This window comes from Paroedura picta, chromosome 6 (assembly GCF_049243985.1).
Source record: "Paroedura picta isolate Pp20150507F chromosome 6, Ppicta_v3.0, whole genome shotgun sequence".
In the NCBI taxonomy this organism is placed as follows: domain Eukaryota; kingdom Metazoa; phylum Chordata; class Lepidosauria; order Squamata; family Gekkonidae; genus Paroedura; species Paroedura picta.
The window spans coordinates 82,665,761-82,681,050 of NC_135374.1; the positions used below are offsets into that span (position 1 = coordinate 82,665,761).

General features: G+C 40.4%; 1 protein-coding gene across 2 annotated transcripts in view; it reads left to right on the plus strand.

Annotated features, from left to right (window-relative positions):
* PRKX (protein kinase cAMP-dependent X-linked catalytic subunit) overlaps window positions 1-15,290 on the plus strand; it is a 76,463-nt gene continuing 61,173 nt past the window's right edge. For both annotated transcript variants that reach the window (XM_077343310.1, XM_077343311.1), the window contains exon 1: window positions 1-639. In XM_077343310.1, coding sequence (XP_077199425.1) covers window positions 453-639 — 187 coding nt within the window. In that variant the 5' untranslated portion in view covers window positions 1-452. The remainder of the gene's footprint in view (window positions 640-15,290) is intronic.

Sequence of the window (15,290 nt, forward strand, 5' to 3'; positions counted from 1 at the left end):
TCTCCACCCTCCCCATCTCTCTCTCTGCCCGCCCCGCCCTCCCGAGGGCTCTGCCGCAGCTGCAGGAAGCCAAGCCCCGCCCTCCAGCTCCGCGTGCCACCGGCTGGCTGGCTGACTGGCGAGTGCGAGAGTGAGTGAGGGACGCGGCGCTCCCCGGGCAAGCCCATTGTCTGCGCTGAGGCGCCGGCGGGAAGCGCGCGAGGAGTGGAGGCGCACGACGGAGCCAGAGAGGCAGGCGCGCGCGCAAGGGGAAAGACGCTGCGCCCGGGCGCGATGTGGGGCTCCAGCCGCCGGCTTGCAGCTGCTGGGAGACAGAGGCAGGAACTAGCGTGGGCTCGGGGCGGCTGCAGTTGGTGAAAGAGGGAAAGGCCGACCCGGCGACCTAAACTTTGCCTGTGTGCCTGAGAGGACGCGCCCAGTTTCTTTTATTTGTGTCGTTTGCCCTTCCTCACATGGAGACGTTGAGCGCCGTGAGGGCGAAAGTAGGGGCAAGAAGCCCGGGCAGCTACGAGGCGGCCGGACCCGGCGAGCCCAAGCCTGCCTCGTCCTCGAGTCCCGCCGGCCGAGGCTCTCCTGCTACGGCGGCTGCGGAACCCCACGCGTACAGACTGGAGGACCTGGAGACCTTGGCCACTGTGGGTGAGTGAAGGCGGGCGGCAGCCAATGAAAAACAAAGGACGCGGGCAGAGACCGCACTCCCGCGCCCCCTCCCCCCGGGCCACCCAGGCGGGGTTGTGACTGAGGCGTCTCTTATCGGAGAGGACCACCCTTTCTTTTCGCGCCCCCCCCCTTTCCCGCAGTACGAAGAGATCAGTGTGTTTCGTAGTTCCGAACGCCGTAGCTTCCCCGTACGCCGTAGATCAGGTAGTGAAATATAGCCCTGCAGTGACCCTTCTTTTGGAAATGATGATCAGAGAGTCAAGGCAACAGGAAAGCGGTTGCTACCGTTTTTGCTTCCCCTGAGCCTAACCCCAGAGGGTGTTGCCAGCTGCTAAAGCTGTGCCATCGCGGCAACAGTGGGCAAGTGATACCGTTGGCTTCTCTGGGCTTCACACAAGCCATTCGTGCCTTCAGCCAAAGGCCACTGACTTCTAGGCTCCCTCTCTATTCTAAGCGCTTGGCATTTCCTTCCTGTTTTCTCATCTGGAAAGCTGTTCTGGTGTTTTATCAGAGACAGCACAGGGAGCTTTTCCAAATGTCAGTTGAAAAGCTGGCAGGTGCCACCAGGGTCTTGAGACCTGCCAAAGTCGACTTGAAGGAGTCTGATAAGGTGTGAAGCTCTCTCTGTGTGTACACACAAGTGAATGGATTTTGCAGGCTTCTCTCTCCATATTAGCACAAAGCTAAACCAGTTTTGTCAACAGTGTGTGGTCCTGTTTATCCTGGAATACTAAAACTACTTTTGGGTTTGCAAGCCACAGGCCCTTTGAACAGAAATATTTGCATGCAAAGTGCTTTGAGTCCAGCAACTTCAGTGGGTGTTCAGCTCACTTAATTGACTAATATGCAATTCAAGCAGCACATGCAGTATGCTGTAAAGAATCTTGATGCTTGTTTTCATAAGAACTCTGAGGGAAGTAATTGTTTTAAGGTAGTATAATTTCATGCCTCTTCAGGTGAAAATGAGTATTTGACTCCTTTATGGTTCCCTGACAAGTTCTGCCCAAGTTCCTGTTAATATCAAATATGGTTTGTATCTGTAGGCTTCTTCCTGTGTTCAATTGGTAGATTTTTCATTATATCTTAAGCACTCTAGCCATTATTCACATGTGAAACATGAATGGGTTTCTGTATTCCTTCAGCACTACAGGTTTTTTTAAAAAGTCTTAACTATTCAAAGACAAGGGAGCCCTCTCCTTGCAGAAAGATCTCAGTCCCATATTTATATTCTTCAAAGATGTTTGCTTCTGGTCAGCATAGATAATTAATACTAGCAGGTCACTAGAAAAATAATACAGCACTTAGCTACATTGAAAGAGGAAGGAGACATCACTGAAAAAAGCAGAGGATGTTATTATAGGGTCTTATTTTGTCATAAGGCATTGTGATCATATCCTCTGCTGCTCATCCACTCTAAGTGTTCAATTTTCTAAAGTGCAGTAGTCAGTAAAAGAAGAGAACACAAAGAAGAGAACACATGATGAAAACAAACTGTTTCTTTCCTTGGGTTTGTAGGCTTCAGGAAACAGCTTCCGGGAAGGTGTTTGTACTATGGGTATTGATTGCTCATTGTTATCCTTACTGCAAAAACTTCCTAACTAAAAGATCTTTGTATTTGTCTTGTCCTCAGAAGTGTAAGATGGGCCTGTCTAAACAGGTTTGGATAATAAAAAGGGAACCGTGAGCTCCTCTTTCCTGACTTTTCCAAGAAGGAAAAACTGTACTGGCTACCATAGGCCAATTGCCTTTGACAAAATAGAAAACAACAGTATTTAGCTTGGCATCCTTATGGTTTCTCCTGTTAATATTTAGAGAAGTTCAGTGTCATCTATCTGTCACCATTGTTATAAGGTGTAAGGTCTGTAACATCTGTAAGGTATTACTTTCCTCATGGGGAAAATGTTGAGTAAAAAGGTAGTGTTAAAAACTTGTCAGTTTGTATTCCATTGTTAATTTTGATATTATACATTGTTATATGCATGTTGGATTTGTAAACAATGTAAGATACTTTTCGCATGAATAGGTTCAAATGTTTAGGTTATATAGGTTAAGTGTCTTAAAATAATTATGTATGCATTCTTTTGCATGCATTAAAAGATGGCTATATGCACTCATGTGACTTAAGTCCTGACTTTATTCATAGTACCTACATTTCCTTTAATAAAGTTCAGTCAGTTCCTCTTCCAGAATTAACTGAATGAATATATTGACTAAATACAGAGTGGCATGATCATTCGAGTCTACTGGTGAAATAGCCAATTTAATCACAAATTGCTTATACGGATTTTATAAATACCTGGGTGTTCTCTTGTTATCAGTTGAATTGTATATATACCTTTATGTGCAGTAGAGACTTAGCACTCCTAAATTTCTGGTCAGGAATCTGAATTCTGATTGCATTCAGTTTGGTATGCCACAAAATTATACATCTGCCTAAATGTAAATGTTAAATGGGCTTAATGCTTTGAGCCAGTTCAAGCAACTATTCATGTGCTAATTGGAGTTTGTGTGTTCATGAATGTGCAAAAGAGTAAGAAAAATGTGTGCCTCTTGGATTAGTCCAGTTTTTTGCAAGTAACAATTTGGAAGCCTACAACATGCTTCTTTATGGTTATTTTTGGTGAGTGCTGTAGCATTTTTTCTACTAAAGTACTGATTTAAACCCAGGTTCGGTGGTCCACATTGCACCACATTTGAACCAGACACTCATCTAACAGTCTATCTCAAGCAGATGACATTTACTGGCATTCAGAATATGTGAAATAAGCATTACCAGTATTAATAGGGAGTTAATATGATTGTTTAGAATCTTTCTGGACCTGGTTATGTGAGTGAAACAGCCTTGGTCACTCAGGTAGATGACCTGAGCTGGGAGGCAGAAAGAGAGAGTGCTGTTTTTAATTCACTTGGACCTCTCACCTGCTCTTGGTACCACCAATTCTTTTGGACTGTCTCACTGAGCTGGGATTGAAAGGTACCATTTTGTGTTGATTTCAGGAATACCTGGAGGGTAGGCTTCAGAAGGTGGTGCTGGCTTGGCCTTTGGGGTCCAGCAGGGTTCTGTCTTGTCCTCTGTCTACATTGGTGAGATCATTCAGAAGTTTGAGTTGTGTTGTCACCAACATGTTGATGACACTCAGTTTTATCTTGTACTTCTGACTGATCCCAGGAGTACAGTAGAACCCCCAACCTGGTACCTAGAGGCAGTTGTAAAGTGGATGTGGGCCTGTAAACTGAAGCTTCATCCCAACAAGATGGAAGAACTGGTGAGCAGAAGGTCTGACTCAGGATTTAAGGTGTTACACATTATCAGTGGGGTTATACTCCCTTTGAAGGGACAGGCCCAAAGTCTGGGAGTACTTAGACCCATGCCTACCATTTGATAAGCAGGTAGCAGCCATAGCCAGGAATGTCTTTTACTAGCTTTGACTGGTTAGCCAGTTGTGACATTTCCTGGGTAGAAAAAAGCTGGCCACTCTGATGCATACCCTGGCTACATATAGATTAGACTAGCGATCCCCAACCTGTGGGCCGCGGACCACATGTGGTCCTTTGACTAATTGGAGGTGGGGCCCGAAGGACGCCTTCTCTCCCCCCCCCCCCCCGGCCCTTTACTTCATCCCCCAGCCCTTTACAACACACTTCATTGTTGTGGCATGTCTGTATCTTATTTTGAAGGGATGTTTAAACATTACCATAGCGATCAGAGAGCGCTAGGGCAGTGGTTGAGAGTAGAGGAGTAAACTACCCCCCCACCGGGCCTCAGTAAAAGGTGTTGAGTGGTCCCCGGCATTGAGTGGTCCCCGGTGATAAAAAGGTTGGGGACCACTGGATTAGACTACTGCAGAGTGCTCTATATGGGTCTGACCTTGAAAAGTGTTCAGAAACTTCATTGGGACAGAATACCTGAGCCAGGATGTTAATTGAGAAAGGTCACAGGGACTATATCAGCTCAGTACTGACCTATCTATACTGTCTCCTGATCTGTTCCTGGACATAATTTAAGGTGTTGGTCTTAACTTTCAAAGCCTTGTGTGAGTTGGGAGTGCTATTCCTGAAAGATCACCTATTCTCTTATGAACCTACCCACCCACTGTGGTTATCTTTGCTCGCACTGCTTCAGGAGTCTTTTGAAATTAACCAGATGGGAAACTGGGAGGGCACCAAAAGTCTGGAACTCACACCTCTTCTGTCCCCATCTTCTGGCATGGTGAAGACTTGTTTGGTTCATTTGGAATTCTTTCAGTGACCTTTCTTCCCAATGTTTTAAGCTTGGTTTATAATAAAGCTTGTTTGGGTCAACTTTAATGGCTTTTAGATGTGATTTTTATTACATATCTCAGAATCTTACACTCAGAAGGGGCCATATAGGCCATCTAGTCCAACCGCCTGCTCAATGCAGGATCAGCTTATGTTCTAATTTGTTGGCCTGCTTGGTGTCTCCACCAGAAAATAAAATATTGCATTTTAATTGGAAATTTAAAAAAAAAATTCTTCTAGGAAATATATTAACTGAATTTATGGCTTTTAAGTAGCTATTATAGAGATTACAGCAATTTGATCATTGCAGATGCCCAGTTAATGGAATGAACTATTCTTAAAGACAGGCTTTAAAAAAAAACGGTTTGTTTCACTGGGATTTTAACAGCCTGTGTTCAGGATTGCAGCATTAATGCACATATATATGATAGTATCTGAGGAAGAGTGCATGCACACGAAAGCTCATACCTTGAATAAAAATGTTTTGACCTGAAATGTGCCACTGGACTCTAAATTTGTTCTGCTGTTTCAGACCAACATGGCTACCCACTTGAATCTAAATATCTGATTGCTATGCATGCTTTCCTATGAATAACAAGAACAATTCATTAGTTGATACATTACGTCCTACACAAGGATTTGATGCTTGTTCTGTCTTCAGAATAAAGAAAGTTTATTTTAAAGCATGTTGTGGAAATGCAAAATCTTGTTTGGGTACTTTACTGGAAAGTGTGATAGGTCAGAGGAGCCAGAAAATAAAAAATGAAAGTTTACAACGTCTCATTTTCTCATCTGTTTTCTATGTCATTATTTTCCAGCTAAAATTAGCTGTTGTACAACTTTAAATTCTGTTGGCCTTCCAAACTGTCCCCTCTTAAAATGTGAAAACCAAAGCTTTGATAGAAAGATCATACACATGTCTAAGCCAGTTATTAGTGTAAAAAAACTGGGGTGTATTTTGGAACTTCACAACCTTAGCTTAGACAACCATTACTTGTGTCCATCCCCTCATTCCCCCAGAGACTTCTGGCACATTCTGAAAGTTCAGGGAATTAGTGTGTTAAATTTTATTTTGCATCAAGCAGAAGCAGTGAGAAACCCATATTGGTTTTTACTTTCTCCAAACTTGATATAAGGTAAAGGTAAAGGTATCCCCTGTGCAAGCACCGAGTCATGTCTGACCCTTGGGGTGACGCCCTCCAGCGTTTTCATGGCAGACTCAATACGGGGTGGCTTGCCAGTGCCTTCCCCAGTCATGACCGTTTACCCCCCAGCAAGCTGGGTACTCATTTTACTGACCTCGGAAGGATGGAAGTCTGAGTCAACCTTGAGCCGGCGGCTGGGATTGAACTCCCAGCCTCATGGGCAAAGCTTTCAGACAGCTGCCTTACCACTCTGCGCCACAAGAGGCTCTAAACTTGATATAGTTGTATAAAATACAGTAACTGTCAAGTTTTCTGAGAATTCTGGGCCTTCTGGCAGAAATGGTTTTGCTTCACCTTGCATTGGTATGGGCTTTGGAGGAACAGCAACAGTATTCTCTCTCTCTTTTGCCTGTGGCTTTCTAAAAGTGAAAGATGTTACCCATCTCTTGTTTGTTTTTTTAATTGTCCGAAGAATGAGTGGAAGAGAAACTTTGTGGTGAGCATCAGGTAAAGGGAAGATTGCCATAAGCATAATTATTTGAACCTTTTGGTATAAAACCACTGTCTAAATAGCTAAATTTTTACATGATATCTGAAAGATAAAAGGGCACGATAATGAGCGGAGTACTACCAAGAACCGTTTTATCCCATGTCCATTCATCTGAAGGCCAGGTAATAATACCAAACATCAATTTAAATTATCTGGCGTTCAGATGAATGGACATAGGATAAAAGGGTTCTTGGTAATATTATACTCATTATCATGAACAAGTGGCATATAATTCAGGGCAACCTGAAGTTTCTTCTTGATTGTGCCCTAATGCTATAACTTGTTTATCCAGAAGGCAGAACATTGCCTGCCTGTAGGGTGACTGGGATCTGTTGCATCACCGTGTCTCATCACTGTCAAAAGAAATGTCACCTGACGCATCAAGTGCCTCTTTTTCTCATGCTGTAGCCATATTATTTGCTGGTGCATGTGAGAAATACTTAAGAAGGTGAAGCACCAAACTTTAACATTAATGACTCTGTATACATAATTAAGGAGTCATTATAAGAATTCAGAAAGCAAACATAGGTAAATATTTTATTTATCTTTTGATCAAACTAGTAATTAATGTAGCAGAAAGATGAGAAAGCTAGTGATTATTCTTGTGGCCAAGGAACAAAAACTGAAGCTAGCACACTTGTCACATTGCATTGCATGCATGTCCTATTACAAACCACAATTTTATTGTTGAAAGGGCTTCTTCAGTAATCCTTATGTGATTTTTTTGGAGCCTTATGTTATCTGACAGTTGATCTTCTGGAGTCTTTTTAACTCTTTAGAAAGGCTAGGACACTATCTGTGAAAATTTCAAAGGAAATAAATTACCCTGTATAAGATAGCATGTTCTTTGAAGTAATAGAAAATATTACTTCTCACTTCAAAAGTATTCATTTTTGTTTGTTGTGCAAAGCCAAAAAGACAATGACTAAAGGAAGTATAAAGATGTTATACCTACATATGCCTACATATTTACATCTTCTTGATGTCCCACCCCTGAGAAGAGCTTTTCTCCTGGCACGAATGAATACTTTCCCCTCAAAGGTCTTAGAGGGAAGATTCCACCATATCCCATACCATGCGAGACTCTGTCCGTGTGGTTCTGGCTGCCCTGACTCTGTCTCACACATTTTGTTAGATTGACCCTTATATGAGCAGTGTCGGGATGACAGCTTTGTTGCTTTGCTGGGAAACAAGCCTTCTGTAAGTAAATCTATGACCATGCAATTTCTGCTCTCTGACAAAGACCCAGAGGTAACCATTTTAGTTGCCAGAGTTTTAACTAAGATGCTTTTATAATATGCTTCCTACCTTGTATTTTATCTTTTATAGTTTATTTAATCATTTTAAGATCTGTTTGGTTATGTAACCACATGGCCTATTTTATTATTTTGTTGAAATTTTAAACCCTATTTTTATATGTCTTATACATATTTTATGCCAATAAAAGGTTACTGACTGACTGTTACAGAACCACACAACATAGTGGATGAACAAGAACACGAAAATGCCACAATGAGACCCTGGACAATTAGATCATCCTTTATCCCCCTTGGATACAGGCAAAAAGCCCATCAACATGTATAAAGTCTATTCAAACATATCTATACCATTGGAGATAATGAAATCAACACCCAGAGCTTGGAACAAAATACAGCAAGGGGGAACAGGCCCAGAAAAACATTGTAGGGGTTGGCTTAAACCTACAGGTTACCAACTGTCATCTAACCAACCAGAACAGTGACAGAAACTTCATCTGATCATCATTCATCAAAAGCAGATCTCAGATGGGAGCATGTGCTCTCTATTCATCCATTGTGTTGTGTTCTTTTGTATCCTCATTTGCAGTGCACTGTTACTTTCTTTGGTTCTTGTTTTGGCTTTATACTGATGTATTGAGCACTTGCTTGTTTTTTTTCTTTGATATTTTAGTTGGTGAAGACCAAGTACATTGGATGATAATATGTCTCAGAATGGTACACCATAATTATTGTTAACAGTTGGAGGACCCTAGGGCTTGTGTGTTCTCTCCCTTCCTTCTTATGATCACAGTTTCAGTGATCTAAAGCAGGGCCACATGAGAGTCCCCCAGAGGTTACATGGCTTTTCCCAGAAGTTCAGATGGCTGCTGACATCACTAGACATCACTGGAGCCTATTTCCCCTGTTGATCTACATGCCTAGTTTCTTTCTTCACAATGGAAATGGTAAATGATTGATTGATGTAAGGGCTAGCTCCCATACTTTACTTCCATGCCCACTTCTCTGAAGGGTCATGTCACCACTTCTAGGGTCCCTTGACGCCTGAAAAATATTCCAGGAGTTCCTCCATGGTCAAAAGGTTGGGAAAGCCTGATCTAAAGACTTCTGCTTTCACAGTGAGAATGTTCTGTCATTTGTGTACAGTGCAAATTCTGGCTTGTAGGAAAGAGCAAATCCCTATTTGAATTTGGATGCAACAGTAAACTGTGGTTTCCTTCAGAAGTCCTTAGATAGCTTTGCCAGAGTTGAGGAGGGAAGTCTTGAACCCATAGATCTCTCTCTTCAGGTTCTTCATGTATTAACAGACTCATCTATTGTTGCCTCTGAAATGTTTTAATATCTGGTACAAACTCCTGAAATTCTAAAGCCAATCTATTTTGCATTTTTAAATAATGATGACTACTTAAAAGTGGTCAAAGGGTATTTTTTTCCAAGCACTTAAAATCCTAGCATTAGCTGTAGTGAAAGTATATGGCTAGTAGGATGGGATGAGAATAGAAAAATGTTCACTTTAGCTCCATGTAATACATTTTTGTGCAGTCGTTTTCTGTGCAACTCAAGATCAAATATTCATGTATGCATTCTGACAATCTATAAATAGCACTTGTAACATTTCAGAAAGATGCTGAAAACAGATGAGGGTGAAATTGTTCAGAGATTCTGTACTCATTACACGGCTTGCAAAGAGCCACATCTTCATTCACCATCATACAAAAGCCATATGATGGCCCTGTCTGTTCAGAAGAAGTAATGATGCACATGAAAGCTTATGCCCAAAATTAAACTTGGTCTTAAAGGTGTCACTGGGCTCAAACTTGGTTCTGTTGCTTCAAGTGAACACAGCTATTCACCTGAACATTAAACTATGGCTACAACCTTTTAAGTTAGTGGTATACTTCTGCTCATGTAGAATTATTTCTCCTCATCACTATTGAACTTTAGCTAGCACTTATATATGTGGAGTAAATGGATCTCTGTATCGTCTTCCTCCTCGTTATTAGGTACAGCAAGCCAGGCAAGACAGTGAGATTGCCAAGACTCCTGGATGAGGGCCAGCTGGCCCAGGAGGAAAGGGAGTAAAATAGCCACTCCACTCTCCTAGGCTGTGTTGGAGGTAGTGGTTTCACTCCCTTTTCTCTGCAGCCAGCTTCCTGTTCTCTCAGCATTTATCCTGGTGCTGAGCAGAAGCTGTGAGGAAATGCAGGAGGGGGGTTATCAGAGAGGATGGACTGTTTAGTTCCATCTGTGCCATGATGTCTGCAATGGGGCTTACAGTTTACCTGTCACCAATCCATCTAGAGATGGATGTTTTAAGTTGTGAGCCACCTGATAACGACCACTACTACCGGGCAACGATCTTTCCTATCTTTCTGAAACCTGGGGCTTGTGCCACAGTGTTTCAGAGAAGAGCAGCAGATGGAATGTCAGAGACCCCCACATATGGCTCCTGAGTTACCGAGTGAGCATGGCTGCTTAGAGCTGTTTATTCATTGTTTGTTGTATATATTATATTGGTCTTACTGCATTTTTTTAAATTGCAATTTGTCTTGATCACAGTTTTAAAAAATGGATAATTAGCAGCCTGCCAGATTCTTCTCAACTGGTTGCATGTATAGCATTTTTATCACTGTCCTCTGATATTCAGAGGTACAGTGTCTTGAAATATACATGTTCTGTTTTACCATTGTGGCTAATAGCTGTTGATAGGTCTGCCCAACGTTAATTGACTATTTTTTTTCTAAGCCATCTAACATGGTTGCCATCACTAAATATTTACGGGTGAGCTCTACATATTGATTATGTCACTTCTCCGACTAATTATCCCAGAATAGATCCTGAAATTGGTGTAATTGTCTAGATGTAAGTTAGGAATTGCAGTGTAATATGTGTTTAGGGCTAGCGATTTGGAAAGGGCTACTCCTCCCTTTGGCTGTCAGTCAAGATTTGATAGGTCATAGGGTAAAAAGCTTGCACACCTGGCTGCAATTATAGACGAATGAGTGATGAGCATTTTGCACCCTGGCCAAAGACAAGGGGGGAAAACAGTGATGAAAGGATTGGTTTAGCTTCCACCTGGAAGATACAATTGAAGAAGGTTCACCTCATGTTTTAGAAATTGTAGCTCTGGAGAAATTATAGTAACTTCTGTGATGTTTTGGGTTCCTGTACTGGGTTTAACTGGAACCGAGCTGTGTAATCTGCTGCTGATACTATTCATTTTTTCCCTGTTCCCTGGAACATCTTTAAAATATGAATTATGTTTGATATTGTTTTCATTCTGATTACCAGTGGTTGAAGCAGTCTACTGGCATAGATTTTGAATAGATTGTAGAATGTGGTGTTGATACTTGGCATAAGAGAACCAAAAATAAACACCATTCCCTTCAGTTGCACGTCTACAAATGTATTTGTTACTTCATATACTGATGGACAGATGGTACCCTAAAGATGGCTACACTTGCCAGATTTGCATACAGGTACAGGTTGGTAGCTTGGCAGTTTCTTGACTGCATGTCTATAGAACCAAACACTAGCAAACCAGTTCAGCAACATTTTATTTAAGGTTACATTCATACAAGGAACAAACTGTGGCTAGTGTTGCATAGTATGATTTCAATAGTTCTACTACAAAATTAATTTGATACTTGCTGCTTACAGTGTCTTCATACCCCTTTTAAAAAAAATGCTGGCAGTTTCTTGTAAGTCACAGTTCTCAGGTCTTCAAACTCTTGCAAGGGGGAGAAAATATCTTTAGGCTTATCATGCAAATAAGTATGTGAAAGTGAGTAGCCTGCCTGTGCATATATACCAAAGTAAATTACCAAATAAAGCAATACTTTCAGCCATATATGTGACTCTTAAGCAGGGTTTCATGAAACACTGGGGTTCCTTGATGGCCCTGGAGGGGTTTTTGAATGGCTGGGAGTTAATGTGTGTTATGTGTGTTAAATATGTATCGGGTGATATGACCTTATATGGTCGTGTTGACCCTTCAAAAATGTCCAATGATGGGCTTGGAGGGTGTGGAAATGGGAAGAGCCCTGGGTGGGTATGTACACAGGTATTCTGCACAACCATATTCTGTACAATCATGCTATTTCTGGGGTTTCTCAAAGCCTGAAGAATGTTTCAGGGGTTTCTCAATGGTAAAAAAGTTGAGAAAGGCTATTCTAGAGCCTACATAACACTCCTAAAAATAATAACATGGGACTAATAGGAACTGGCTCTTGATATTTCGTATTCCTGTGTTTTGGTGAAATTTAACTTACAGAAAGCTGTTTCTATTTTGGCTTTGAAGTTCACAAAAGCATTTTTGATTTCTGTTTTTCTACCTGCTTCCAGCATTTTCTAGACATTTTAGCACTGATGCTCTACAAGTACAACGTTTTGTCAATCAGTGAGTATTAAGTCTGGTTACAAAACCTGTTACAAATCACAGTGTATGCCAGTCTGGATATTTTTGCATATCTTAATTCTAATAGGTCCATGTTCCAAAACAAACAGTTGCAGAAAAATCCTAAATCTCTCTTCCGGGGTATTATTATTATTATTATTATTATTATTATTATTATTATTATTATTATTATTATTATTATTAGATTTGTTTCCCACCACTCCCTTACGGCTCGTGGTGGGTTACAGTGCCTTAAAACTCTCATTAAAACCCCATTCAAAGACATAAAACATTACCGACATGGCAGAAATCAGTAAACAATGTTATACAATCTTGTACAATGTTGTACAATGTTAATTTTTGTTCAGTGTTATACAGTACAGCATGCAAAATGTGTTCTCAGTAGCATATATGCTTTCCTAATGAAAGAAGAATGCTACTTTTTTCCATATAAGAACTGAAATGGTTCTGCTGTGGTTATGGGCTAGTGTGAATGAATTTACGAGGTAGCACAGTAGTAAGTATTTAAAGTTTTGATAGAACTTTACTTATTAGTAGTGATGCTTTGCTGAACCTCGTGTTGCAACTCCTTTAGATGTGAGTCAAAATGTGTGATGGGTTTTACAAGGAATTAGAAGGCAGGTGATAGAGACATATTTTTCTGTAAGAGTACACACTTGTATCTTCATGCTAAAGATATGATGCCTAGATTACAAATATGAAAGGAGTGTTCTTAATGAAGACCTAATCTCTTCTGATGGCATTGTAACAAATGAGACTTGAAAGCATTTCACTCCATTAGGCAGAACAGCACAGTGCCTTTTTTCTTGAATGACTGATCTTGTAGTAGAAAAATGTTGATTGACTAAGTATAATAGTACCTCTTGTAATTTGGAAGACTCTTTAAAGTATGTAGGATTGCTGTTTCGAGACAGTAAAACTTGTTTTCCCAGGTTTAAATTAAAGAGGAAGGGTGGAGAGTAAATGGCTTTGTGACTTGCCCACATGATCTAGTGAAGCATGCCCTAGCTACATTTGTGTCTGTGTGTGTTGAACTCTAATGACTTTATAATTGCATAACAACTGGATAGAATATGGTATGCCTTGGTGTCGAGGAGTCAGCCTTACTTTGGAGGGAGATGTCCACACAGTGCTAAAGGCTAAGAACAAAATTTCTCTTCATTCCTGTCCTAAACTGTAGTTTAAATAAGCTTTGTCCATTTCATATCTGCTTTCAAAACCAGGAAGTGAGAATGACAAGTCTCCTTCACATTGTAAAGTGAAACTTACATGATGAAGTAAATGCTGTGAAATGGGCAGCCTCCAAATGAACTAGAATACCTCACTCATTATGAAATGAAAGTTTTTCTGTGGCTGGCTAGAGAAGATAGCCTACCTGTTTTTGACTTCTTTTGTTGTTGGTTTTTGTTAAGCTTTGTTTTATGAATGAGATTCAGTAAGTACTGCCTTGCTGGAGCTACTGTGTGGAGAATGATAGCACAGAGTCTTCCAGACAACAAACGCAACAATAACAAGTTTATTAAATGGTGTAAAGCTGAGAAAGGAAGGATTTGTCTTTTCTTGCTGGTGAAACTACTTTAACATTCATACAGATATAAAACAGAAGAAGGTGAATGCATAATAGTTGCATGGTGGAATCATATTTTCCCTGTGAAAGAATACTCTTGCACTGGCACTCAAAGAATGTGATAGCCTTAAGCTGAGAGGTAGTCTGAGGAAAAGTATGAATACCATGCAAAAAATAAGTACCAACTGCACACTTACTGTACTCAAAAATAATAGTATAGAATGCTGCTAAATTAATGACTTAAAATTAAATAAGAGTTTGAGTAGGCTAATCATCCACGGGGACATTAACTAAAATGTTGTAATTTAGTAATAATACTGTATAAAGGAAAATGGTAGAACCAGAGCATTGTTGATGATAGTATGTTGCAGACCTGAGTATTCCCAATGACATGCTGGAGGTAATTTCCAGTACTTGGCAAGATAGTAGCATCCATATCATTTATGAAGATGGAATTTTATCCATAGGTATGTGTTAAACGTATAGAAATAAAAGCTTGTAGACTATTAATTTGCCAAGAGAACATTCTTTTCCATTAGGAGTGTTTTTGAAAGTTTATTTCAGAGAATTTTCAAGACTTGTAGAGATAAACGTGAAATAAAAATAATTCAGCAGGCTCTATCTGCTTGTAGGGTAGTTGTTTGATACATTGCCTGCAATAATTTATCTATATATATAATTTATCTGTTTTTCCACCACTGTGTCTTATGGAACATTCCCAGTGGAGTGCAAGAGATCCTGTAAGAAGGAAAATCATGGAGATTTAATTGTTGTTTGTTAGTAAATGTGACACCCAAATTTAGTATAATATTTACCTGAATTCTCCTCTCCCTTCAAATTCAGTGGCACAAGAGTGCAAGCTGTCCTATCATGCAATAATGTAGTATGATTACCATGTTGATGTAACATGAGGAATTTTGGTACTCTCTCTTCAAAAGCCAGATTTTGTAGGAAGATGTATTCTGTTAGAAGTTGATCAGTCTATTACCAAAACAGAATCCATTTGTTAATATAGTTATAAATAATGCAAATAGGAATACTAACTGGATTTGATTTTAATAAGGGAAGATTGTTAATTCTTCACAGACTGTAAATAAGAAGGCAAATGGATTGCTTGCTCTATTTTGCAGGTAGGCATGGCTGTAAAATGTGATAGAGAGGTCCCCCTAACACCAGCTTTAGAGATAGTGAGTAAATGAGATTTAAAATGTGTTTATTTGTCTTCCTTCCTCATCCTGTCAGCAATAGAGCCAAGCATGCCAAACTGAATGAGACCCCAACTTACCTTTTCATATTCCAGATATAAAAGAAGTAGTGGTTCAAGATCTAAAACCATTCAATGTCTGCAAATTCATATTAAAGCACAAAGAAAATACAAATTTGCCTCTTACCCTGGGGATGAGGATGAACTGGGAATATACCTGTTTTGTGAGCC